General features: G+C 43.1%; 1 protein-coding gene across 7 annotated transcripts in view; it reads left to right on the forward strand.

The window, feature by feature from the left end:
- The window catches only part of apbb1 (amyloid beta (A4) precursor protein-binding, family B, member 1 (Fe65)), a 125544-nt gene that overhangs the window by 32711 nt on the left and 65292 nt on the right, over positions 1-27541 (forward strand). For all 7 annotated transcript variants that reach the window (XR_007262357.1, XR_007262358.1, XR_007262359.1 and 4 more), the window contains 6 exons: positions 9846-9931; positions 11079-11136; positions 12547-12693; positions 20441-20568; positions 22927-23041; positions 27216-27300. Coding sequence is in view for 3 of the 7 variants with exons in the window: in XM_048598502.1 (XP_048454459.1) it covers positions 9846-9931; positions 11079-11136; positions 12547-12693; positions 20441-20568; positions 22927-23041; positions 27216-27300 (619 nt within the window). In the remaining 4 variants the exon portion in view is untranslated. The remainder of the gene's footprint in view (positions 1-9845; positions 9932-11078; positions 11137-12546; positions 12694-20440; positions 20569-22926; positions 23042-27215; positions 27301-27541) is intronic.

A 27541-nucleotide genomic window follows, 5' to 3' on the forward strand; every position in this document is an offset into this window, starting at 1 on the left:
TCAGTGGTGAGAGGCAACAGCTAACAGCATATGGTGAGAGTGAATAAGTGACTTCCTTCAGCTTGAGTTACAAAAATGGAAATTGCTTGATAAACTTCTTCTGAAGAAGGGTCACTAGATCCAAAACATTAACTCTGCTTTCTGTCCATAGATGCTGACAGATCTGCTGAGTTTTTCCAGTCATTTCTGTTTTTGTTTCAGATTTTCAGCATCCACAGTTCTTCGTTTATTTCAGCTGGAGTTACTTTGCTACAAAGAGGTAGACAGATCATGATTCTTCCAGTCTCGAAAATTTTCTGACCCTGTATTGGTCATGCACAGAAGTGGTTTAGTGCTCAGGAACCAATCAAATAGTTCTTGTTCTGCTGATGACCTTTGATATCCACACTGGTCATATTGCACAAACCAATCAACAACCTATTGTCAGCCAAGTGTCATTGCATATAAACCCATAGACCGTGCCATCCTTATAATCTCATCACCCCCACTGTTTGCAAAACAGTTGTGTAAATATAACTCTCAATGATTTCCAGTCAGATGTTTTTAAAAAACTGGCAACTTCTTTCTGAATCCTTGGTTTAAAACAGTCCTTTTCCCATTTGAGCCCCCTGCAATCAAATATAAAAATGTGAAGATGTGATCTTTACATGCCTCAACCCTTACAAAAGATGAAATGACATTTAGAAAAAATGCTTTTTTAATAAGGTATGTGACACACAAATAAAAAGACATCTGACTTGTATCCATTCATCCTTCCTCACCTCTTATACAGACTTTATACAATCTTTCAGCATTTCTTAAATCTTCAGCTTACTCTATCATTTTACACTTGGGACAGTGCATCAACATCTTTTCCAGCAGTGTTAATAATCTTTCCTTTAAGTAGTTGAATGAACAGACTCTATCTGAATAGCCTCACATTCCGAGTTTTAAACCTTTCAATGAGTGTCAATGGATTATGGTCAGTGTAGATTAATTTTTTTTGTTACTAAATTGTGCATAGACTTCAAAGTGTTGAAGTACCAATAATAATACCAAAGTCTCTTTTCTGTAGAAGAGTACTTAGTTTCTTAGAAAATTGGCTTCTCTATTTCTGACTTATCAAACTATAACAAAGCTGCACCTACCCATAAATCACTGCTATCAGTCGTCATTTTAAAAGGTCTGGAAACATTAAGATTCCCTTCAGCTTCTTAAAAGCTGCCAAAACACTTTTGTTTGTTTCTTTAACATGGAAATGTAGAATATTGGAGCAGGCATAGTCCGTTCGGTCCTTTGAGCCAGCTCCACCATCATTTCACAGATTCATTAAGGGTACTGCTATCATGCTGAAATCTTCCAGTAAAACCCACAGATTCCTAAAAACTCATGATTTCTTAGTTAGTTTTAGGAACAGAGAATGCTATTAGAGCCTTCACTTTTGTAGTTCTTGAGAACACTTGTCCTTGTTCTACAATATGATTGAGGTAAGGTACTCTTACTTTCACAAATTCACTTTTGGCTACATTTATTACTAAGCCATCTGACTTGCTTAAGCAGGTCTTCTGCCTGTCTCACATGCTCTTCCCATGTATCATCTATTACAACATCATTTAAATAAAATACAGTTACGTACTTCAGCTATGACTTGATTCATAAGCCTCTGGATTTTAGCTTGAGCATTCTTTAACCCAATGAAATCACTTTACATTGGTAAAGCCCAATTGGTGTGACAAAAGCAGAAAGATCTTTTCGCCCTTGATATTAATGTCACGTGCCAGGACCCCTTCAATAGATCAAACTTAGAAAGGATTGAGACACTATCCAACCTTATTGATACAGTCTTCAACTGTGGATTTCACCACAAATCTATTTTCTGACCATATTTCTGTAATCGATACAGAATCTAGTTGACCCATTCAGATTAGGAGTTAACACAAAGGGTGAATTCCGGCTGCTTTGACCAGGTTCAGTCAGAGGTTTTTCAAACGTATATACCGAATCTGTGTTTTCACCTGAGATTGTTTTTCTGTGCCCAACTGACAAGCATGTTGTTTTCTTAGTTCTGATTCTCCTACATCCACATTGTGTCTAGCTAATGTAGTACATCCAGATAAATCTCTGCAGATTGATTTATATGTTCTAAGTGGTCTTGCAATATCCTTCTGTTCTCCTCCCTCTAAGTATGACAGCACAGTATCAAACTGTTCCAATATTAGCCAGTCGAATTATAAAAGGTTGGCTTTCAGCACTAACTACCTTTCTTCCCACCTCATTTTTACTGTCTCTGTCATCCTTCATTACTCTTATCACCTGACACACTTGCTGCTCCTTATCCTTTTCCCTGCAGTGGCACCATTTCAACATATTTATGTGACATAACCAATGCTTGACATGTAAGACATGATTTACAGAACTGCTGTACAACTTTATGAAGTCTTGGCCATTTAAAATATCTATTTATCAATACCTGTATTTTCCAAATTAGTATGTCCCACCATACGAACTTCATGTGCTACTTGCAGTCTCTCCTAATGATATCTGGGCAGTACCACGGTTTGATAAACAACTGACCATTCTTTATCTGCTGCTCTGTGAGGATGTCTCCATTTCCTCATCAGAACTCTGTTATTATATGAAGAACGATGTGGAACTCCTTAGCCCTCAGCTTCAGCATGAGCTGCCTGCGCTAACTTACTTAACTTTGAATCGGCTTCCTAAGCCTCAATTAATGAAGACGCAGCAAACGCATCTTCCAAGTTAACCTCACTCTTGAATAGAGTTTCAGCTACCCCAACACCACTTGTTGTGTTACTGTGACTTATGGTGATGCACCCTGTTTAACCATTGCTCTGACCACTACACACAATGGAAAAATACCCTGAACTTGTCCTTACAACTGTTCATTGTCTTTAGCCTCACTCGGACATTCTTTGACTGTGAGCAAAGTTATAATTTTGATTTCAGCAAATTTATTCCCTAGGCATAAATCAACAATATCCATGAGTAATTTCTTTTCTGCTCATACTACTGCTAATCCAGATAACAAGTCAAACTTCACTTGGACTTTCTGCAGTGGAAATGGAATGTACTCTCCACCTATTCCATTTGGCAACATTTTGGCTTTCATTGAGCTCTTTGGACAAATACAAAATCATTCTCTGGAAAAAGACTTTGAGTGACCCCTATGTCCCTCAGTATAGTTCTATACTTCGATGCTCCTTTGAAGATAAAGTGGTTATTTTTTTCTTTGGATAAAAACCCTTCACATCTCATATCTATCCTATGTACTTCTGCACTCTCAGAATGTTTATGCCCAGTCTCTGGGGACATAGGACCAGAAGTCAGCCATTCAGCCCATTGATCGTGGCTTGCCATTCAGTAAGGAGACCAAAACTGCACACAATGTTCCAGGTGCAGTCTAACCAAGCTCTTGTGCAATTGAAGGACGACTTCACTACTCATGTCCTCAAATCCTTTTGCAGTCCTCCTATGGGGGATTTCTCATTTGTAAATGCATGCTGACTATGCCCAATCAGACCATTATTAACTAAGCATCTATCACATTCTTTATAATTGATTCTGAGTCTATAAAATTTTAAACCTATGTGGTTCTAATTGTAATTTTCTCATTTCTATTTCTCTTTCTTTTAATGGCACCTTCCTTTTCTACTTCTCCATCTCCATTTTTTTGTGTTCCTTCATGCTCAAGCAGCTTTACCTCTAACTAAACGTTACCTGATTCCCATGTTTCGTTGCCTGCAGTAGCTGGTCTTTCTTGTATTTCTCATAAACCCAATTACAGTTTTAGTACTTCAGCAGGCATATCCACCCTGTACTTGCCAATTCAATTACCTGGCTTTTGGAAGTTCACTGTCAGGGACAACTCTGCCACTGAACATTTCCATCTTATTTGTATTGGAAAACCCAGTGTTTTCTCTACCTTTCTCACTGACTAATACCACACCCAAATCCTCATTGCCTGTGCTTCAAATAAATCCTGAACACGTGCCCAGTCTTTTGTTGATCCCACTTGGAAAAGTACACTGATTCTCAAGCCCCTGTACTTTCAGGGTTGCCACAATAATAAAAAGCACGCAAAGTCTGAGTAAGTCAGGTTATCGGAAAGACTGTCCAGGTTTCTGTGCTCAGAACTTTTTGAAAAAAGTAACTAAATTCTAACCACAAGTAAACTACTGTGAGCAGTTAATGCATGATTGTCCTTGATAAAACTCAAACCCCATTTAAGATCACTACATACATACAGAGACACAAACAAAAACTGTGGGTGTCATGGGTGGATGAGAAAATACTGGGAAAACACAGTTAAGTAGCACCAGTCTATAGTCTTCGATGAGTGTTGTTTGTTCTTGTGGGGAAACTGCACTAACCAGGAAATGAGAGACGCATACATTAAAGGAATGTCTGTAATAATTGATGATTTTAATCTGGCTATAGATTGGACAAAACAAATTAGTAACGATACCGTAGAAGAGGATTTCCTAGAGTGTATATAGGATTGTTTTCTGGACTGTTATGTTGAGGAACCAATTAGAGTACAGGCCGTCCTAGACTTGGGAATGCAAATTGAGAAAATAATAATTGTCATTCTAGCTGTGTGAGGCCCCTTGGGTCTGAGCAACCAGAATATGATAGAATTCCTCATCGAGATGGAGAATGAGGCAGGTAAGGGGTCCTGAATCTAAACAGAGGAAACTATGATGGTGTGAGACATGAATTCGCTATGACAGATTGCAGAGATGATGGTGAAAAGACAATAGCAAACATTCAGAGAGCATGTAGGTGAACTGCAACAATTATTCGTTCCTGTTTGGTGCAAAAGTAAAACAGGAAAGGTGGCCTAACCGTGGCTGACATGGAAATTAGAGACAGTATTAGATCCAACAAAGAGCCATGTCAAATGGCCAGAAAAATAAGGGAATAAGCTTGTGGGGTACATAAAAACTGATTGCAAAGGTTTCCTTAGATACTTGAAGAGGAAAAGATTGGTGAAGACAAATGTGGGTCCCTTACAGTGAGAAACAGAAGAATTTATAATGGGGAGTAAAGAAATGGTTGGCTAGCTAAATGCAAACTTTGGTGCTGTGTTTGTGAAGAAGGATACAAATACAAGTAGTTCACTTATAACGCGATAATTGCGTTCTTGTGTGACCTCGCACTATAGAAAATCGTCATAGAAAATTACATTATAGCGAAATCGCTGTACCTATACAGCAGAAAGTTGCATCCACTATTTTCTGAAGAAGAGTCCCGACCCAAAACATCAACTTTCCTGCTCCTCTGATGCTGCCTGGCCTGCTGTGTTCCTTCAGCTCCACACTGTGTTATCTCCACTTTTCATCAATTGCGTTACAGCCAATTTGTGTTAACGAAACATGTGTTATAGCAGAATTACCTGTAACACACTAGAAATGTTGTGGGACATGGCTCAGTGAGAGGCAGGAACTAAAGGATTTCAATATTAGTAGGGAAATGGTGTCCGGGAAATTGAATCAGATTGAAGATTGATAAATCCCCAAGGCCTGATAATCTACATTCCAGAGTACTTAAGGAAGTGGCCTGAGAAATAGTGGATGCAATAGCGGTCATCTTCCAAAATTCTAAAGGTTATGAAACAGTTTCCACAGATTGTAGCTAATGTAACCCCTGTATTTAAAAAGGGAGGTAGAGAGAAAACAGAATTATAGACCAGTGAGTCTGACATTGGTAATGTGGAAGATGCTGGAGTCCATTGTCAAAGATTTAATAGCAGAACACTTGGAAAACAATGGGAGGATTGGACAAAGTCAGCATGGATTTACAAAAGGGAAATCATGCTTGACAAATTTATTGGAATTCTTCAGAGATATAACTAGTAGTGTTGATGAGGGGGAGCCAGTGAATGTGGTTTATTTGGACTTTAAGAACGTTTTTGACAAAGTCCCACATAGGAGATTAGCATTAAAATTAAATTACATGGGATTGGGGATAGAGTATTGAGATGGATAGAGAACTGGTTGGCAGAAAGAACAAAGGGTAGGAATAAGCAGATCTTTTAGCAAGTGGCAGGCAGTGACTAGAGGGGTACGGCAAAGATTGGTGCTTGGACTCCAACTCTTCACAATATATATTAATGATTAGATGAGGAAACTAAATGTAATATTTCCAAATTTGCAGATGTCACAAAGCTCGATGGGAGCGTGAGCTGTGAGGAGGATGCAGAGATGCATCTGCGTCGTTTGGACAAGCTGAGTGGGCAAATGCATGGCAGGTGCTGTTTTGTGTGGGTAACTGTGAGGTTATCCACTCTTGGTGCAAAAGCAGGAAGGCAGATTATTAGAGATAACAAGGTGTAGAGCTGGATGAACACAGCAGGCCAAGCAGCATCAGAGGAGCAGGAAGGCTGATGTTTCGGGCCTAGACCCTTCTTCAGCCAGATTATTATCTGGCTATAAACTGAGAGAGGGGAATGTGCAACGAGACCTGGGTGATTTGATTGATTTATTGTCACGTGTACCTAAGTACAGTGAAAAGCTCTGTTGACGAGCGGTACAAGCAGATCACAGTAAGCAAGGACATACAGATCGTATGGTAAAACTTAGACAGAGGCATACAGGTTATGTTGCACTGGGCATTATCTAGGCAAGATCAGCATTAGCAAGATCAGCATTATTTGAAGTTAGAGAATCCATTCACCAGTGTTATAATGGCCTGAACTTGCTGGTGCGTGTGTTCAAGCTTCTGTAACTTCTGCCTGATGGAAATGGTTGTAGAATAGCATTACCAGGGAGTGATGGGTCTTTGATGATGTTCGTGCTATAGAAAATCATCATATAAAATTGCATTATAGCGAAATTGCTATACATGTACAGCAGAAAGTTGTATCCACTATTTTCTAAAAAAGGGTCTTAACCCGAAACGTCAACTTTCCTGCTCCTCTGCTGCCTGGCCTGCTGTGTTCCTCCAGCTCCACGGCAACAAGCCATGTAAATAGTCCATGGATGGAAGGTTGGCTTCCGTAATGATCGCTGTGCCACCACCTTCTGTAGTTTCTCATGGTCCTGGGCAGAGCAGTTGCCATATCAGGCCATTATGCTTTCAATGGTGCATCTGTAGAAGTTGGTGATGTCCTCATGGACATGCCAAATTTCCTGAGCTGCCTAAGGAAGAAGTGCCTTCTTGACCGTCTCATCTACGTGGGAAGTCCAGGACAGGGTGTTGGTTATCGTCACTCCTAGGAAGTTCTGAAGCTGTCCACCCTCTCAAACTCAGCTCTGTTGATGTAGATGGAGTGTGTTCTCCCCCTTTCTTTCTGAAGTCAATGATTAGTTCTTTAGTTTTGCTGACGTTGAGAGAGAGCTTGTTCTCATTGCACTGCGTCACCAAGCCCTCTATCTCCTGTCGTGTATTCTGACTCACCGTTGTTAGCTATCCATCCTACCACAGTGGTGTCGTCAGCGAAGGTGTAGATGGCGTTCATTCAGAATTTGGCAGCACAGTCATGGGTATACAGGGAGTACAGTAGCAGGCTGAGAATGCATCCTTGTGGGGGTTCCAGTATTGAGTATTGTTGTGGAGGAGGTGCAGTTACGTAACCTCACTATGGTCTACAGGTCAGAAAGCTGAGGATCCAATTTCAGAGGACGGAGCTGAGACCAAGGTCTCAGAGTTTTGAGATCAGTCTGGAGGGGATAATGGTATTGAAAGTGGAGCTGATGACAATGAGCAGGAGTCTGACGTAGGTGTCCTTGTTGTCCAGATTCCAAGGATAAGTGCAGAGATAGGGGAGTGGCACCTGCTGTAGACCTGTTACATCAGTAGGCAAATTGTAAGGGATTGAGGTAGGCTGACAGGCTAGAGTTCATATGGGCCAAGACCAACCTCGAAGCATTTCTAGATTATGGAGGTCAGAGCCACTGTCACTGAAGGTAAGCATGCAGGTGCAGCAGGCGGTGAGGAAGGCAAATGGTATGTTGGCCTTCAGTGCAAGAGGATTCGAGTACAGGAGCAGGGATGTCTTGCTGCTGGTATACAGGCCTTGGTGAAACTGCACCTGGGATATTGAGTGCAGGTTTGGTCTCCTTATCTGAGGAAGGATGCTCTTGCTATAGAGGGAGTACAGTGAAGGCTCTTTTCTTTATTCATTCATGGGATGAGGGTGTCACTGGCTAGGCAGCATTTATTGCCCATTCCCAATTGCCATGGTGGTGTTCGAATCCAGGTCCCCAGAATAATATCTGGGTCTCTGGATTAACAGTCCAGCAATAATACCACTAGGCCAATGCCTCCCCACAATGCTGATTTGATTCCTGGAATGGCAGGACTGATGTGTGAGGAGTGACTGAATCACTTAGGATCATATTTGCTGGAGTTCAGAAAGCTGAGGGGTATTTCATAGAAACCTCTGAAATTATAAGAGGACTAGACAGAATAGATGCTGGAAGGATATTCCTGATGGCGAGTGAGCCCAGAGCTGGGGAAATTGAAGCGTACAGGGTAAACGATTTAGGACTGAGTGGAGAGAAATTTCTTGACCTAAAGAATCATAGATTCATACAGCGCAGAAGAGGCCCTTCAGCCTGTCAAGTCTGTACTGCTAATATTGTACTGCTGCCTACACCAGATCCACTTTCCCACATGAGGCACACTGCTTTGAATGTTATAACACTTCATGTGCTCATCTAAGTACTTATAATGGTTGTGAGGTTTCCTGCCTCAGCTACCCTACCAGGCAGTGCATTTCACACCCCTACCAACCTCTGGATGAAAAAAATCTTTTCTCAATTCCTCCATAAATCTCCTGCCTTTCATGTTAAACATGCGCTCCCTTGTTGTTAATCCTTTGACTAAGGAGAACAGCAGCTTTCTATTTCCCCTGTCCATGCCCCTCATAATCTTATACACTTCAATCAGGTCCTCCCTCAACCTTCTCTGCTCCAAAGAAAACAACCCGAACTTATCCAGCCTGTCTATATCGCTAAATTGCTGTATCCCAGGCAACATCCTGGTGGATCTCCTGTGCACCCCCTCCAGTGCTATCACTTCCAGAGTGCTGAGCCTATGGAATTCACTGTCACAGAAAGCTGTTGAGGCCTAAACGTATGTAGGAGTTGGACACAGCATTCAGCCCCAATGAGATCAAAAGATATTGGGGGGGTGGTGGTGGAGCAGAAATGGAATGTTGAGTTGGATGATTATATCAAATGGAAGAAAAGACTCAAAGGGCCGAATGGCCTACCCGTGTTTTTTTTTTAATTCTGTGTGACGTGCATGGTTTTATTGAGTTGAGGGAGAGGAGTTGAGGTTTACCTTGAAGATGTTGGTGCAGTTGTGGATAGGGAGAAGAGGGTGAGATTTTCAGATGTGGAGAGGTGATGGGGAGAAGGGATGGGTTTTGGGATATGGAGAGGAGGGGACGGGATTTTGGGATATGGAGAGGAAGAGATGGGGTTTCATCATGTGGACAGGAGATGGGATTTTGTGGAGTGGGCTTGGGCAAGTATGGATGGTTTGGCAGATATTGGGCGACTTTGGTTTTGAGGAAAAGAGAGAGATGGTTGGCTTTTGGTAGGCGGGGTTGAGAGTGGGGTGAGAGAAGGGGCACAATCTCGCCTTTGGCAGGAAAGGGGGAGGGATAAAATTTGGGAGGGGAAAGTGGCACAGGGTAGGAATTGGTGGAAGAGGCATTGGATAGGGTTGTGGGGCAAGGGGGAGGGGATAGGGTTGGGGAAGATGGGAAGGGTTAGTGTCATGAATGGAGGGATAAGGAAAGTGCGAGGTGTGTGTGTCTGTGCTGGGCTTGTTTTTATCTGTCCTGTTAAAGGTGTTTGTGAATTTCTAACCGGCTGGACTTCATATCTCACCAGGAGATCCAAACCACAACTGAGACCTCAGATACAAGTCTGAAAGAATTTGAGGGGGCAACACTAAGATACGCATCTTTGAATCTCGGGTGAGTGAACAGTGGCTTTTCATAAAATTCAACTTAGGAATAGGAGTTGAGGTGGACAGCAGAGAATTAGATTGCATCTGTACATCTCAAACACTGCCCTGTAAACGTGCCCCCCACTCAGCTCCCCAGCCTGTAACTTTACCTTTGCTCCCGTGCTGTACCTGTAACCATGCCCCTTACTCCCGTGCCATCTGTACCAAGTTTGTAACATTAACTGCCTTTCCTTGCCTAGCCTTTAACCATGACCTTTGCAACCCTGCCTTTTTCTCGGCTTGGAACTGGCCTTCTACAGACTATAACCGAGCCCCTAGCATGCCCCTACCCAGAGTCTGGGTGGGGTCTCACCAAGGCCTGCTGCAGCAAGAGTTTCTTCCAACTGTACTCAAACTCTCTTGGAATGAAGGTCAATATGCATTTGCCTTACTGACTGCATGCTGCATCTGCACTTGTTTTCAGTGACTGATGTGCAAGGAGGGCCCTCTGTATATCAGTAGTTCCATCTACCACCATTTAAATAATACTCTGACATTCTGTTTTTTCTATCAAAATGGATAACTTCACATTTATCCACATTATTCTGCATGTGCTATGTATTTTCCCACTCGACTTGTCTAAACTGCATTGACACTTCTTTACATTTTCCTCGCCACTCTCTCCATCTAGTTTTGTGTTCTCAGTAAACATTTGGTTCCCTCACCCAAACTGTTGGTATATATTCTGAATAGCTGGAACCGAACTTGTGTTACCCTGTTTGTCACCACCTTGCGCTCTGAAAAATATCCACTTATTCCTACTATCTGTTTCCTGTCTGCTAACCAGTTTTCATAGAAGATAGAAGATAAGAGCAAGAAGAGGCCATTCACAGTCTGTGTGAAAAAATTGACCCTCTGGACTCTTCTTGTATCTCTCCCCTCTCACCTTAAACATATGCCATCTAGTTTTAGATTCCCCTATCGTGGGGAAAAGCTGTTGGCTATCCACCTTATCTCTGCCTCTCATGATTTTATGGACCTCCATAAGGTCACCGCTCAGTCTCCTTCACTCCAATGAAAAACGTCCCAGTCTATCCAACTTTGCTGCTTATTATTTAACAAAGTTTTGACAAATTAATAAAATCCATTTTAACTTTGTAATTTCTTTCCCTCAGAGGCCAAACAGAAGAGGATAATTACAAAAATATCCTAAATACCGATGATGAGTCAAAGGTGAGGTGGTGGCGTAGTGGTAATGTCGCTGGGCTAGTAATCTAGAACCTCAGGCTAATGTTCTGAGGACATTTTGTAAACCAATAAAAAAAAATTGGAATGAAAAGCTATTCTAATAACAGCCATGTAGTCAGATGACCACATAATCACTGTCAGTTGTGTACAGGCCCTTTAGGGACAGAAATATGCCATCCTTCCAGCATATGATTAGATACAGATTAAAACTCCCTCCACTGCTTTAAACTAAAATTAAAGCTCTCTCCACACTTTTAAACAGAAAGTAAAGCTACTTCTAAAATGTCTCCATCAAACACTCCCAAGACAGGTATAGCTTGGGGATACAGAAATAGAAATTGCTGCAAAATATCAGCAGATCTGGCAGCATCTGTGGAGAGAAATCAGAGTTAACATTTTGGGTCCAGTGACCCTTCAGAATAGCATGGGGATAGGTAGAGAGTAAAACTACCTATACTCTTTTAAACTGAAATTAAAGCTCCCTCGACGCTGTCACCACCAAACATTCCCATGAGGGACAACATGGGTTAGATAGAGTATCTTTTATACTGAAGTTAAAGCTCTCTATGCTCTGTTAAATGGAAAATAAAGCTCTGTCTACTGCTTTGAAGTAAACTGAAGGTAATGTTCCCTGACACTGTCCCCACCAAACACTCTCAAGGCAGGGACAGCACGGGATCATATGGAGAGTGAAGCTCCCTCTACATTGTCTCCAGTAAATGTTTCTAGGGCAGATAGACCATGTCATTAGACACGGAATTGCTGCTTAGTTCCTCAATTTAATGAGTTCCTATTTTATCACCCTTCTGCTGGAAGTAATTGCCAGTTTGTTGCATGTTGGGGGCAAGTGATCACTTGGATTTTGCTGGTATGTTGCATTAGACAAATTTCAGGATAAATTCTTCCAGTCTGTCATTCTCAAAAGACGGTTCAACCTCTCGTGCCTTCTCCATCATGGACTGAGCTGTAACTTAACTCCATCTTGCTTCACTAACTGGAAATTAATACCTGTTTGTTCTGAGCACTACAGATCTATCTGTACAGCTTGATCTCTTACTGCTGGTATCAGGCTGCTGAATCTGTGCTGCACTCCTCCAGGGCTCATATCTTTGTCTGAGAGGCCCTGTCGAGAACTGAAGGTATCCAGGGGAGTGCTAAAAGAAACTTTATGCAATTGTGGTGTGACTCCTACATATTCCGTCCCGTTCCCACAAGCTTCATTCTTCAGCATTGTCAACCTCCCAGTTTCCATTGTTGTTGATCAGCACTAACACCCATCCATCCTTACAAGATCCATTCTCCAGCACAGGTCCTCTGCCTTCCACAAACTTGATTCTCCTGATTACTGATGTTGTACTGAATGTGCAGGAATGACTGTGGCTGTGTTTTCTGCAGTGTTTTTCCGTCCGATCCCTTGGTTGGGTAGAGATGTTGGAGGAGGACCTCGCTCCAGGAAAGAGCAGCATTGCTGTCAACAACTGTATACGACAGCTGTCCTACCACAAGAACAACCTGCACGATGCTGCAGGAACCTGGGGGGAGGTAGGTAGAAACTTTCAACAGGACAGCTGGGCCTGATCATGACCCTTGACCTAAGAATGCCTGGCAGTCGCATTTCAGCACTTCACCCACTGTCAGAGACCTAACTAAACTAGGGGCACAGTTTAAAAGCAAGATCAAAAACAGAAATTACTGGAAGAACTCAGCAGGTCTGGCAGCATCTATGCAGAAAAATCAGCGTTAACGTTTCATGACCGGTGACCCTTCCTCAAAAACAAGACCGTAAGATTAGGAGAGAAGTAGGTCATTCAAGCCATTGAATATGCTCTGCGGTTCAATGAGATCATGCCTGATCTGATAGTCTTCAATTATGTCAGTCGGAGGTGAGGAGAAATTTTCTCTGGAGGGTCCTGAGTCTTCGAAGCTTTCTTTCCAGAAAATGATACAGGCAGAATCATGGCAGAGATGGGTATCTGGGTTCAGACAGGAGAGTGAAGTTGAGGCCACAATCAGATCAGCAGTGAACGTATCAACTAGTGGAACAGGCTCAAAGGGATCGAATGTCCTACTCCTGCTTCTCATGTATGCTTAAGCTGCTGCTGATATGTAATTGGTTTCTTCAGCATCTCCTGGGTGTGGTATTTAATGGATGGCCATTGGGAGTGTGATTGATCAGAAATCCAATGTTCGTAATTTCCTCACTGAAAACATTGATCAGTGGCAGGTGGAATTTAATCCTGATAAGTGTGAGGCGATGCACAATGGAAAAAGAAACAGGACAAGGGAGTACTCAATGAATGGCAGGACACTAGGAATCTCAGAGAAACAAAGGGATCTTGGGGTGTTTGTCCACAGATCCCTGAAGGTGGTAGGACAGGTTAATAGGGTGGTTAAGAAGGCGTATGGACGCTTGCCTTTATCCGATGAGGCAGTCCTGCCACGTATAGTTATGAATAGTAGCAGACAAGCAAATAACTCATTGGAGGGAAAGGTTCCACAAATATTCCATCCTCAATGATGGGAGAGTCCTGCACATTAGTGTAAAAGATAAAGCTGAAACATTTGCAGCAATCTTCAGCCAGAAGTACCAAGTGGGTGCTTCATCCCAAACTCCTCCAGAGGTGCCACATGTTACAGATACCAGTCTTCAGCTAATTTGATCCACTCCACATGATGTCAAGAAGCAGTTGGAGGCACTAGATACAACAAAGGCTATGGGCCCTGACAACGTTCGGCCAATAGTACTGAAGACTTGTGCTCCAGAACTTGCCGCTCCCCTAGCCAAGCTGTTCCAGTACAGTTACAACATTGGCATGCACCTGACAATGTTGGATATTGTCCAGGTATGTCCTGTACATAAAAAGCTGGACAAATCCAACCCAGCCAATTACCAATAAAAACCGAAAGAACTGCGGACTCTGTGAATCAGGAACAAAAACAGAAGTTGCTGGAAAAGTTCAGCAGGTCTAGCAGCATCTGTGAAGAAAAAATCAGAGTTAATGTTTCGGGATTTATCCAAGGATTCTATGGGAAGCTAGGGAAGAGATCGCAGGGCCTTTGGCAATGATCTTTTCGTCTTCACTGTCCACAGGTATAGTACTGCAACATTGGAGAGAGGCAAACATTATTCCCTTGTTCAAAAAAGGGAATAGGGATAACCCCGGAAATTACAGGCCAGTTAGTCTTATGTCAGTGGTGGGCAAATTATTGGAAAGGGCTCTGTGAGCTAGGATTTATGATCACTTGGATAGGCACAGTTTGATTAGTGATAGTCAGCATGGATTTGTGATGGGTAGATCATGCCTCACAAACCTTATTGAATTCTTTGAAGAAGTGACCAAACACCTGGATGAAGGTAGAGCAGTGGATGTGGTATACATGGATTTAAGTAAGGCGTTTGATAAGGTTCCCCATGGTAGCCTCATGCAGAAAGTAAGGAGGCATGGGATGGGGGAAATGTGGCAGATTGGATTCAGAATTGACTGACCCGTAGAAGACAAAGGGTGGTAGTGGACAGAAAATACTCAACATGGTGCTCAGTTAAGATCTGTTCTGGGTCCTCTTCTATTTGTGATTTTTGTAAATGATTTGGATGAAGGAGTGGTCAAGAGTGGATTAGTAAGTTTGTGGACGATACGAAGGTGGGTCGAGTTGTGTACAGTGCGGAGGGCTGTTCTAGGTTACAAAGGGACATTGATAGGATGCAGAGCTGGGCTGAGAAGTGGCAGATGGAGTTTAACCCTGAAAAGTGTCAGGTGATTCATTTTGGAAGGACAAATTTGAAAGCAAAATACAGGGTTAACATACAGATTCTTGGCAGTGTGGAGGAGCAGAGGGATCTCGGGGTTCATGTCCACAGTTCCCTGAAAGCTGCCATCCAGGTGGATAGAGATGTTAAGAAGGCGTATGGTGTGTTAGCTTTCATTAATAGAGGGATTGAGTTCAAGAGCCGTGAAGTTATGGTCCAGCTATACAGAAGCCTGGTTCGGCCACATCTGGAGTATTGTGTCTGGTCGACTCATGACAGGAAAGATGTGGAAGCGTTGGAAACGGTGCAGAGGAGATTTACCAGGATGGTGCCTGGAATGGAGGGAAGGTCTTATGAGGAAAGGTTGAGAGAGCTAGGGCTTTTCTCTTTAGAACGACGAAGGATGAGAGGTGACTTGAGAGAGGTGTACAAAATGATCAGAGGTATAGATAGAGTAGACAGCCAGAGACTTTTTCCTAGGGTGGAGGAGGTAGCTATTATGAGGGGGCATAGTTTTAAAGTGAGTGGAGGTAAATATGGGGAGACGTCAGAGGTAGGTTCTTTACTACAGAGTGGTAGGGGCGTGGAATGCATTGACGGAGAGGGGAGTGGAGTCGGCCTCATTAGGGTCATTTAAGCGTCTATTAGATAGGCATATGGATGATAGTATAAGGTAGGGGTGGAGGTTAAATAGACCTTAGGTTTAGGATAAAAAAGTTTGGCACAACGTCGTGGGCCGAAGGGCCTGTACTGTGCTGTACTGTTCTATGTTCTATGTTCTCTTGGGTCCCATGACCCTTCCTCAGAGCTGATGGTGACTGGGAAAACGTCAGTTTATTTCAAACTGCTGAGCTTTTCCAGCAACTTCTTTTTTTGTTCCGGCCAGTTACCATCCCATCAGTCTACCCGAGATCATCAGTAAAGTGTCATCAACAGTGCTATTGAGCAGCACCTGCTCAACAATCACCTGCTCAGTGATGCCCAGTTTGGGTTCCACTAGGTCCATGGTCTTGATTCAAACATGGACAAAAGGGCTGAATAGCAGAGGTGAGGTGAGAGTGACAGCCCTTGACATCAAGGCCACATTTGACGAGTGTGGCATTGGGGGAAACTCTCCACTGGTTGGAGTCATACCTGACATATAGGAAAATGGTTGTGGTTGTTGGATTTCAGTCATCTCAGCTCCAGGACATCTTCGCAGGAGTTCCTCAGGGTAGTGTCCTAGGCCCAACCATCTCCAACTGCTTCAATGACCTTCCCTCTATTATAAGGTCAGAAGTGGAAATATTCATCGATGATGGCACAATTTTCAGAGCCATTCATGACTCCTCAGATTTGGAGGCATTTCATGTCCAAATGGAACAAAATCTGGACAATATCCAGGCTTGGGCTGAAAAGTGGCAAGTAACATTTGTGCCAGACAAAGACCCACTGCCCTGTGAAATTTAGTGGCATCACTATCACCGAATTCTCTGTGATCTTAGGGAATGCCATTGACCAGAAATTTGTCATTAATACAGTATCTACAAGAGTAGATCAGAGGCTATGAATACTGCAGTAAGTAACTCACCACCTGACGGAGTCTGTCCATTATCTACAATGTGCAGGTCAGGAGTGTGATGGAATATTTCCCACTTAAGTATTCTCCACAACGCACTCAAAAAGTGTGACACCATCCAGGAAAAAGCAGCCCGCATAATTGACGCCACATCCGCAAACATAGAAAACATTCAGTCCCTCCACCACAGATGCTCGGTTGGAGCAGTGTGTATCATCTGCAAAATGCACTGCTGTAATCTGTCAAAGCTCCTTAGACAAACCTGTCCAAACCCACAACCACTTCCACCTAGAAGGACAAGGCAGATATGTGGGAACGCCATCACCTGCAAATTCCCATCCAAGCTGCTCACCATCCTGACTTGGAAACCTATCACTGTTGCTTCAGTGTCATTGGGTCAAAATCCTGGAATTCCCTCCCTGACAGCATTGTGGGTCTGTCTACAGCACATGGACTGCAGCAATTCAAGAAAGCAGCTTACCATCACCTTCTCAAGGGCAACTCGGGACGGGCAATAAATGCTGGCTCCACCAGCAATGCCTACATCCCACAAGTGAATTTAAAAAAAAAAGCAGGAATGTAGAGTTGAGGTTAAAATTGTGATCTTATGAATGGATGGAGTAGGCTCAAAGACGGAGTTGCCTACTCTTGTTCTTTGTTTACAAATTTGTGAGATGGAGGGTCGTTACCGAGGCGGTGCCATATTGTCAAAGATATATTGTAGCGTTTTATTCATTCACGGGATGAGGACGTCACTGGCTGGGCCAACATTTATTGCCCATCCCTAATTGCCCAGAGGACAGTTCAGAGTCAACTACATTGCTGGGGGTCTGGAGTCACACATAAGCCAGACCAGGTAAAGATGGCAGTTTCGTCCCTGAAGGACATTAGTGAACCAGATGGGTTTTTCCTGACAATCGACAATTCATGGTCATCATTAGATTCTTAATTCTAGATTTTTTTTAATTGAATTCAAATTCCACCATTTGCCATGACGAGATTTGAAACCCGGATTCCAGAACATTACCTGGGTCCCCAGATTAACAGTCTAACAATAATACCACAAGGCTGTCGCTTCCCCCTCAATATTACTGAAGAAATGTTGCACGTTCAAAGAGTTCGTGCTGAGGGAGTGCCGCAGTGTCGGAGGGTGAGCATTGAGAGACCCCTGCACTGTCAAAGGGTCAGTGCTGAGGGAGCGCCGCACTGTCGGAGGGTCAGTGCTGAGAGAGCGCCGCACCGTCGGAGGGTCAGTGCTGAGGGAGCGCCGCACCGTCGGAGGGCCAGTGCTGAGGGAGCGCCGCACCGTCGGAGGGCCAGTGCTGAGGGAGCGCCGCACCGTGGGAGGGTCAGTGCTGAGGGAGCGCCGCACTGTGGGAGGGTCAGTGCTGAGGGAGCGCCGCACTGTCGGAGGGTCAGTGCTGAGGGAGTGCTACATTGTTGGACGTTGTGCCAGCATAGCTGCCTCTTGAGGTGTTTATTGGATCAGATGACAATTTTGCAAAAGCAGAGTTCACTTTATGATGTTACTGCTGGACAAGTCAGATCCCAGAATTAAATCTGGTTTGATAGATCAGCCTTTTTAAAATAATGAGTTAACGTGTTCGTTAACACATTCGCTGCAAAATAAATTTTTCAACCTGTTAGCCAACACCAATTTTTAGAAGTTCAAATCTAGAGAAATTACCCTTCTTAATCAAATCCTTTAACTTGCACTTCACCGATTTTCCTCCAGTTTCCTAAATGAATACTAATAAAGTTAATAAAAACCAAAAGAACTGCGGATGCTGTAAATCAGGAACAAAAACAAAGTTGCTGGAAAAGCTCAGCAGGTCTGGCAGCATCTGTGAAGGAATAAACAGAGTTAACATTTTGGGTCCGGTGACCCTTCCTCAGAACGGGTTCCTGACTAATAAAGTTAAATTTGCCATAGCTCTACCAGACCATAAGACTGCTCATTAAAGAGACACAGCTTGTTGTGGTTTACCCTGGGGGTCACCACACCTCAGACAAGAACAGAGGTTGAGAAGGTGGAACCTTTGTAGTAACCTAAGCAGATGTGGGAATTGAAACCATGCTGTCGATGTCACTATGCATCATTAAACCAGTTGTTCAGCCAACTGAATTAACCAATCGCCACTGATAAAACTGAGGGTTTAAACTTTCTCAACTTCTAATAACCTGCAGATTTCTAACAGATCTCTCCTGGTTTGGAGGCTGCACAAGCTAAATATTCCTGCTGATGACTGTTTTCCCTGAACTGTCCTGTACTCCTTTAAGGAGAATGGTATTGGACAAGAAAAAAAAATTACCTTGCTTCTGACTCAGCCAGGTGTCCTTTGAACTGTCCTGCTGACTTTAAATCTCTAGGTTTTCTAAACTAAAATTGATTCTTGATTATTCTGTACTGAAAACAGGCTAATGGCCTTCAGTGTTGATATTGACCTTTAGAAAACCCCCACCATATAAATACTCAAATAAAAGCAAATTACTGCAGATGCTGGAAATCTGAACTAAAAACATAAATGGTGGAGAAACTCAGCAGGTCTGGCAGCATCTGATCTAACTCTTCTTTGGAACAATATAAATTATTTTCCTTTAACACCCCTCAGGGGTATACGGTCTTTATTTTAAAGGAAAACTCTTCAGAATTATGTGAATAATTTGTATGAGTCTATTATATAAATGATTTGGGTGAGAATTTAGGAGGTATCGTTAGAAGGTTTGCAGATAACACCAAGATTGATGGAATAACAGTCAGTGAGGAAGGTTATCTGGGAATACAGCGAGATCTTGATCAACTGGGCCAGCGGGCTGAGGAATGGTAAATGGAGTTTAATTTAGGTAAATGCGAGGTGTTGCATTTTGGTAGGTCAACCCAGGACAGGACTTGGACAGTCAATGGTAGGGCCGTGGGAAGCGTTATAGAACAAAGAGATCTAGGAGTACAGGTTCATAGCTCCTTGAAAGTGGAATCACAGGTAGACAGGAGGGTGAAGAAGCATTGTCAGAGCATTGGGTGTAGAAGTTGAGATGTTTTGTTGTAGCTGTACAAGACGTTGGTAAAGTCACATTTGGAGTATTGCGTGTAATTCTGGTCACTCTACTATCGAAAGGATGTTATTAAACAAGAAAGAGTGCAGAAAACATTTACAAGAATGCTACCTGGACTGGAAGGTTTGAGTTAAAAGGAGAAGCTAGATAGACTGGGACTTTTTCCTCTTTTTTACTATTCATGTATTCGTTCAAGAGGGCAAAATATGTCAGCGCAGGCTTGGAGAGCCAAAGGGCTTGTTCCTGTGCTATGTTGTTCTTTGTTCTTTTTTTCCTGGCGTGTAGGAGACTGAGGATGACCTTATGGAGGTCCATAAAATCATGTGAGGCACAGGTAAGGTAGATAGCCGACAGCTGGTACGAGAGTCTAAAACTAGACAGCGTAGGTTTAAGGTGAGGGGGAGAGATACAAGAGAGTCCAGGGACACTTCTTTCACACAGAGGGTGGTGAGCATCTGGAAATGGCTGCCAGAGGTAGTGGTGGAGGCGAGTACAGTTTTGTCATTTAAGAAATATTTGGCCAGGTACATGGATGGGATAGGTATGAGGGGATATGGACCAAATGCAGGCAAATGGGACTAGTTTAATTGTGAAAACTGGGCGACACAGACAAGTTGGTTTGAAGGGTCCGTTTCCGTGCTATAAACCTCTCTGACTCTATTGAGCCATGTTTGACTGTCTCTATGGTAAAATGTACTTTGCAAAAAAGATACTAATGTACGTAAATCATGTACTTCTTATCATACCTGGTGTCATAGACAGTAGTTTGGGATCTGCCAACATTAAAAGCAGATCTAATGGTTAACTTTCTTATTACTGTTTATGGAATTTGGCTGTGTATGAAGTGGCTGCTTTATTTCTCGTAGAACAGCAGCTAAAGTTTGCATTAGCTGACAGTTGCTGGTTAAAACATTGCCTCTTCTTCCCAGGGTAAAGACATGCTGCTACTGCTTGAAGACGACACGCTGAACCTCATCGATCCCCTGGGCCAGAATTTGCTACACACACAACCGATTGTTAGCATCCGGGTATGGGGTGTCGGCCGGGACAGTGGGCGGTATGTAAAGATCACAGCTCCCTTTGTGTGCTATCATCCTGCACTCTCACTATGCTGCCTTTACCCTCAATCCATAGGTGAGCAAACTCTGTCTCAGTTCCCTGACCTTGCCTTCAACCCACCCCTCACTTCCTATCAACCCAGGAGTTGGTGGGCACTTGTAGCAGCATTTTCACATCTGGAATTCCACAAAGTTGTACAGGGCCTACTGGATCAATGTTAACAGAAGCACGTGTAATTTAAGGTGGGGATGTGTGAAATTTTAAAAATAAATAGTTTTGGATGGTGAGAGACAGGGAAGCATCAGTAATCATTGGGATCTGGATTTCCACGTACACAAATCTGAGAGTTAATATGCAGGGAATATAAGCAACTCGGAAAGCAAATACTCTGTCAACTTTCGCTAGAAAGAGATTAGAGTATGAGACCTTACTGCAGCTGTAGATAACATTTGCAAAGTCCCAAGGTATTAAGTGGTCCCTAAAGAAGAATAAATATGCCTAATTGAAAGCCAACAAAGTGTACTAAACAAGTTGCTGCGATATTTCCCCAAGAGAGAAGGAACTGAGAGACACCACTCAGTGTAGATAATCCCTGAGAGAGAGAGAGAGGGGACTGAGAGCCATCAGTGAGTGTAGATATCTCCCTGAGAGAGAGAGAGAGAGAGAAAGAGGACTGAGAGTCACCAGTCAGCATACAGGATATCTCCCTGAGAGAGAGAGGGGACTGAGAGACACCAGTGAGTGTAGATATCACCCTGAGAGAGATAGAGAGGGGAATGAAAGACATCAGTCAGTGTACAGGATATCTTACTGAGAGAGAGAGAGGACCGAGAGACACTAGTCAGTGTACAGGATATCTTAGAGAGACGGGGGGGCACTGAAAGACACCAGTCAGTGTACAGGATATTTCCCTGAAAGAAAGAGGGGACTCAGAGATACCAGTCAGTGTACAGGATGTCTTACTGAGAGAGAGGACAAGGACCATAGGACCTTTGGTAGACCATTCAGCCCCTAGAACCTGTTCCATCATTCACTGAGATCATGGCTGATCTGTGGCCTAACTCTATATATCTGCCTTTGACCAATATCCCTTAATAACTTTGCTTAACAAAAAAATCTCAAAATTAACACTGATCCAGCATCCACTGCCATATGTGGTAGAAAGTTCTAAACATCTAGCACCCTGTGTATGTAAAAGTGAGAGACACCAGACAGTGTACTGATCTGAGAGACCATTCAGTGTACAAATAACTCCCTTGGCAGTGGCGTACTGACTGTCCTGCTGTTGTGCAGTGTTAAGGTTGTTTCTTGCGTGGTGTAATGATCTAATTTGGTTTTTCTCTCCTCTGGCTGATCTGGCTGTGATGCAGTGAGAGGTATAGTATCCAAGCCTCTATTTCTCGCATCCTTCACCTCATTGTGTCATCTTCCAGTCTTCATGAACACATTTTTAATGAAGCTAGTCTTTCCTGAAATAGAATCTGCCGCATTTGTCCTAGTTACTGCCTGCCCGTACATCACATTCATTTTCATTCCTTTGCTTCCTGTGTGTGAATTCCCCTTGCGTATCTACCCTGTTATGTTGGTGTAGACTGGACGCAAAACTGTTATCCACACTCCCAACCCCAATCACCTCCAATACCTGTAGCCTCAAGTCCTATTTCACCCTCATTGTGTTCTTCTGTGTTAGCACACAGTAGAAGTTTGTTGTTGACTGAATGTATTGTCTGTGATTTAGTGAGGAATAACAGTCTAAACACAGAGTCAGAAGTTCATAAGTTGAAACCCCACTCCAGAAACAAGGACAAAATCCAGGCTTCCACTCAGTTCAGTACTGAGGGACTCTGTCAGAGGGTCACCTTTCTGGCGAGGTCCCATGTCTCTCTTCATGGGTGTGAGAATTACCATTGAACTATTTCACATTAAAGCAGGATGTTTTCTGTGGTGCCGGGATCCATATTTATCCCCCAATTAACAGCAGAAATATAAATTACCTATTGGTTGCCACATTGTTGTTTGTGGAAGTTTGCAGTGAGCCATTTGGCTGCCACATTTTCTGCAGCAGTAACTGCACTTCAAAACACACTTCATTGGCTGTGAAGCACTTTGGGGTTTCCTAAGATGGTGAAAGGTGATGTTTGACATGCAGTTCTTGCCTTTCTTTATTTTGAAGTTTCTGTAATTCCTAGCCTTGTAATATTAGTGTTACTTCTATTGCTCCTAATGAGGAGACAGTGTCTACACGTACTCTGCTTATTCAACACAACCTAAGTGGATTCAGGTTATAAGTTCAGTTTCTGTCACTTATCCATTTTATCTCTCTCCAGGTATTTTAATAAGTTCTGTTTTATTTTAGGGATTTTGCCTATGTCGCCAGAGACAAACTGACGCGTGTACTGAAATGTCACGTATTCCGCTGTGACCTGCCGGCAAAGGCCATTGCCACCAGACTGCATGAAATCTGCTCAAAGGTATTGATCACCCACAGTCACACTTGCTGGTCTGTGAGTGAACCTGACCAGCCCAGGTACACATAGTCCATGGGCCATACTTGTGTCATTGGGGCTAACTGAGAGCTTGCTTTTTATACTTGGTTAACTGCACAACCTCCTCTTGTTAATATATCCAGAATAGATTCTCAGGTTAAGCAGAAAGATTGACACTTATCTATCCATTAAATCCATACGTTACACAAATATTGAAAATACTTTAACAATGAATTGCTTTCACGTGGAGAGACACTAAAATAAGCACAGCAGGATTCCACCAACAAAAATTAAATAAATAACCAATTTGTTTTCATCTTCCGGAAAGAAATTTAAAGTAAGGGCTGCATATGTTTCCTCAGATCAATATAAAATGTCACTATTTCGTAGAGGAACAATGAAGTGCCCCCCCAGCATCCTGGCCATTGGTTATCCCTCAGTCAACATCGTTAAAACAGATTAGCTGCCTGTTATATATAGATTTATGGGATCTTGTAGTGCACACTTTGGCATTTTTAAAAAATTCATTCATGGAATGATGGTGTTGCTGATGGGTCTGGAGTCACATGTAGGCCAGAGAAGGTGAGAATGGCAAATTAGTGAACCAGATGGGTTTTTGCTCAAAATCAACAATGGATTTGTGGTCGTCATTAGACTCTTAATTCCAGATTTTTATTGAATTCAAATTCTACCATCTCCCATGGCAGGATTCAAACACAGGTCCCCAGACCATTACCTGGATCTCCGGATTAACTGCAGCAATTATACCCCTAGGCCATCACGCCGTGCCCCCCCCCCCCCACCCAAAAAAAAATTCTGTCATGTTTCTCCCCACATTAGAGCAACGACTGCACTTTAAAATACTCCATTGGCTCTAAAGGACTTTGGGACATCCTGAAGGAAGCAAAGGATAAACTAGGTAACTACAGGCCACTCAGTCTAACCTCAGTGATGGGGAAACTATTGAAAGCAATTCTGAGGGATAGAATTAATCTGCATTTAGAGAGTCAGGGATTAATCAAGTACAGTTGGCATGGTCTTGTTAAGGCGAGGTTGTATCTGACCAACTTGATTGTATTTTTCAAAGAGGTTACTGGATATATAGGTGAAGGCTACATCAAAAGCCTTGCCTACTTGGACTTCAGCGAGGCTTTTGATAAGGTCCCACATGAGAGACTGATAGCAAAGGTTAGAGCACATGGAATCCAAGGAAATTTGGCAAATTGGATCCACAACTGGCTGAGCAGCAGGAAGCAGCGAGTGACAGTTGAGGGTGATTTTGTGACTAGAAGCCTGTGTCCAGTGGGATCCCACAGGGGTCAGTGTTGGGGCCCTTGCTGTTTGTGGTTCATAAAAATAATTTAGACTTGAATGTAGGAAGGTTAATTAGTAAGTTTGCAGATGATACAAAAATTATTTGAGTGTTAAATAGTGAGGAGGACAGCCATAGACTACAAGAGGATATATATGTGCTAGGCAGATCAATTTACCAATATAAAATATAATTCAATCCAGACATATGTGAGTGATACACCTAAACTAGGCAAGGGAATACATGATGAACAGTAGGGCCCTGGGCAGCATCGAGGATTGGAGGTACCTTGATGTGTATCTACACCGGTACCTTACAATATCATTCAGATGGATAAAGTGGTTAAGAAGGCATGTGGTACATTGGCCTTTATTAGTCGAGGCATCAAGGTTAAGGGCAGGGGGGTGATGCTGGAACTGTATAGAATGTGAGTTAGTTCACAGCTAGAGTATTGTGTGCAGTTTTGGAATCCACATTATGGGAGGGATATGAGTATACTGAGGAGGGTACAGAGGAGATTTACCAGGATGTTACCTGTGCTAGAGAATTTCAGTTATGAAGAGAGATTGAACAGACTGGGAGATAGCAAGAACTGGAGATGCTGGAGTAAGAAACAACACAGTTTCATATCAGACATGGATTCACCTGTACATCCGTCAACTTGGTCTACTGTATCGACTGTTCCTGATGTGGACTCCTCCATATCAGTGAGACCAAGCGTAGACTCTGAGACCGTTTCATAGAGCATCTGCACGCTGTTCGCGGCAAGTGACAACACTTTCTGGTACCAACCATTTTAACGCCCCCTCCCACTCCCTGGGTGACATGTCCATTCTGGGCCTTTTCCAGTGTCACACTGACACCACCCGGAAACTGGAGGAGCAGCACCTCATATTCCACCTCAGGAGCCTACAGCCCAATGGCCTAAGTCTGGAATTCACCAGTTTTAAAATCTCTCCAGCCCCGGCTTCATCCTGGGTCCAGTACTCCCTCTCATCCCCGCCTCCGTGACCTGACACAACCTGTCCATCTTCTCTCCCACCTATCCACCCCTCCAATCCCACTGACCAATCCCCCCATTCCCTACCTGCACTCACCGATCATCATCCCACCTACTTAACCCAGCGCTACCCCTCCTCTCTCTATTTATTTCCCAGCTCCCTTCCCCCTCCCCATTTCTGAAGAAGGATCCTGACCCGAAACGTCAACTTTCCTACTCCTCTGTTGCTGCCTGGCCTGTTGTGTTCCTCGAGCTCTACACTGTTGTCTTGAACAGACTGGGGTTGTTTTCTTCCAGAGTAGAGGAGATTAAGAGGCGACATGACTGAGATGTATAAAATTATGAGGGACATAGATAAGATAATAACTTCTGCCCTAGATAGAGGGATCAGTGACTACAGAGCATAGGTTTAAGGTAAGGGGCAAGAGGTTTAGAGGAGATGTGAGAAAAAAACATTTTCACCCAGAGGGTGGGAGTCTGGAACTCACTGCCTGTAAGGGTGGGAGAAGTAGAAACCCTCAGAACATTTAAGTATTTAACTGTACATTTGCAATGCCAAGGGAGACAAGGCAGTAGACCAAGTGCTGGAAAATGGGGTGAGAATTGTTAGGTCGTTGTTTTTGGCCAATGCAAACATGATGGGTCACAGGGCCTTTTTCTGTGCTGTTGATCTTGCGTATAAGTCTGGAAGGTGTTATGGAAATGTAAGCTTTTCTTTTAGTTTTGGCAAGCCAGACTTTGCATTGATATTGATACTCCATATAACCTTAGTTTAAAAGTCTCACCTGAAGGCTGGTACCTTCTGCAGTGCAGCATTCCCCTCAGCACCACAACGGGCTGTTGAGTTAGACAACGATTTCCAGCCTTGTAGTGGGATCCAATCAGTGCCATGTGTATAATTAAATGCGAAGCAACAGTCGAGAATTGTTACCAGCTTTTAACAGGTATATTTGCTATGGGAGATGCAAAATAAAGCTTGGAGTTCTAGAGAAGATAGAGAGAAGTTTTTTCAGTGGCAAAAGGACGATGGTAACAAGAGGTTAGAGATTTAAACTATTTAGCAAAAAACTTGGTCAGGAGTTGAGAAGTTTTTTTTAAACTCTGGGAATTGTCATGATCTGGAATGTTCTGCCTGAAATGGGTGGAGCAAATTCAATAACTTTTCTGAAGTGAATAAAAGAAAAACTTGCATTTACTAGTTTCTGACATGACCACTAAATATCCCAAATTGCTTTACAACCAATGAAGTGCTTTGGGAAATATAGTCACTATAGTAGAGTAGGCAGCAGGTAATGGATAAATATAGAGGGGGTTCTTGGCAAAGGGACAAAAGACTAATTGACCAAATCTCTCAAAGAATGAGCTCAGGCACTGTGTGCCAGACTTCTTTCTGTACTATCTGATTTTAAGAAGTGACAGGTGTACTGGATTCTCAGTTCTAATGCAGGCTGCTGAGATAGAGTCAGCGAGAAGGGGAACCTTGATTGGGGGACTTGTAACATCATTTGTACTGAGCAGGCTGGAGACACCCAGTAGATAAATGTACTAACACCAGTCTGTCCTCTGCCCGTTGTCCTACATTGCCCAAATTTCCTCAGAAGAATTCTAAGTTCGATCCGTTGTAACCTCATAGAATGGTTTCCATAATCTTAGAGGAATTTCCACAGTGTTTCTTTTTTCCTTACTTGCCCAGATTTCTTCAGATTTCCCTGCTTCTCCTAAGAGACAGTTCCTTTGTTTCCCATTCCCCCCCCACCCCGGAGTCTGTCTGTCTTCAGACTTGGACTGTGGGTGTTACCCACCTCCAATTTGCCCACAACAACCGATGCACTACTCTATCTCCACAGATCATGGCTGACAGGAAAGATACCAAGACCTCGATGAACGGGATGCTGTTTGACCATTCAAAGCTTGTTGATGTCCCATTCCAAGGTACTGTCTGACTATTGGCTCAGAAACAGCTCTGCTGTAGCACTGAAACAAAAACAGAAATTATTGGAGAAACTCAGCCGGTCTGGCAGCATCTGTGGAGAGAAAACAGAGTTTATGTTTCTGGTCCAATGACCCTTCTTCAGACCTGCAGACTGAAACATTAACTCTGTTTTCTCTCTACAGATGCTCCCAGATCGCTGAGTTTCTCTGACAACAAGGTGCAGAGCTGGATGAACACAGC

This window comes from Rhincodon typus, chromosome 6 (assembly GCF_021869965.1).
Source record: "Rhincodon typus isolate 14 chromosome 6, sRhiTyp1.1, whole genome shotgun sequence".
NCBI lineage: Eukaryota > Metazoa > Chordata > Chondrichthyes > Orectolobiformes > Rhincodontidae > Rhincodon > Rhincodon typus.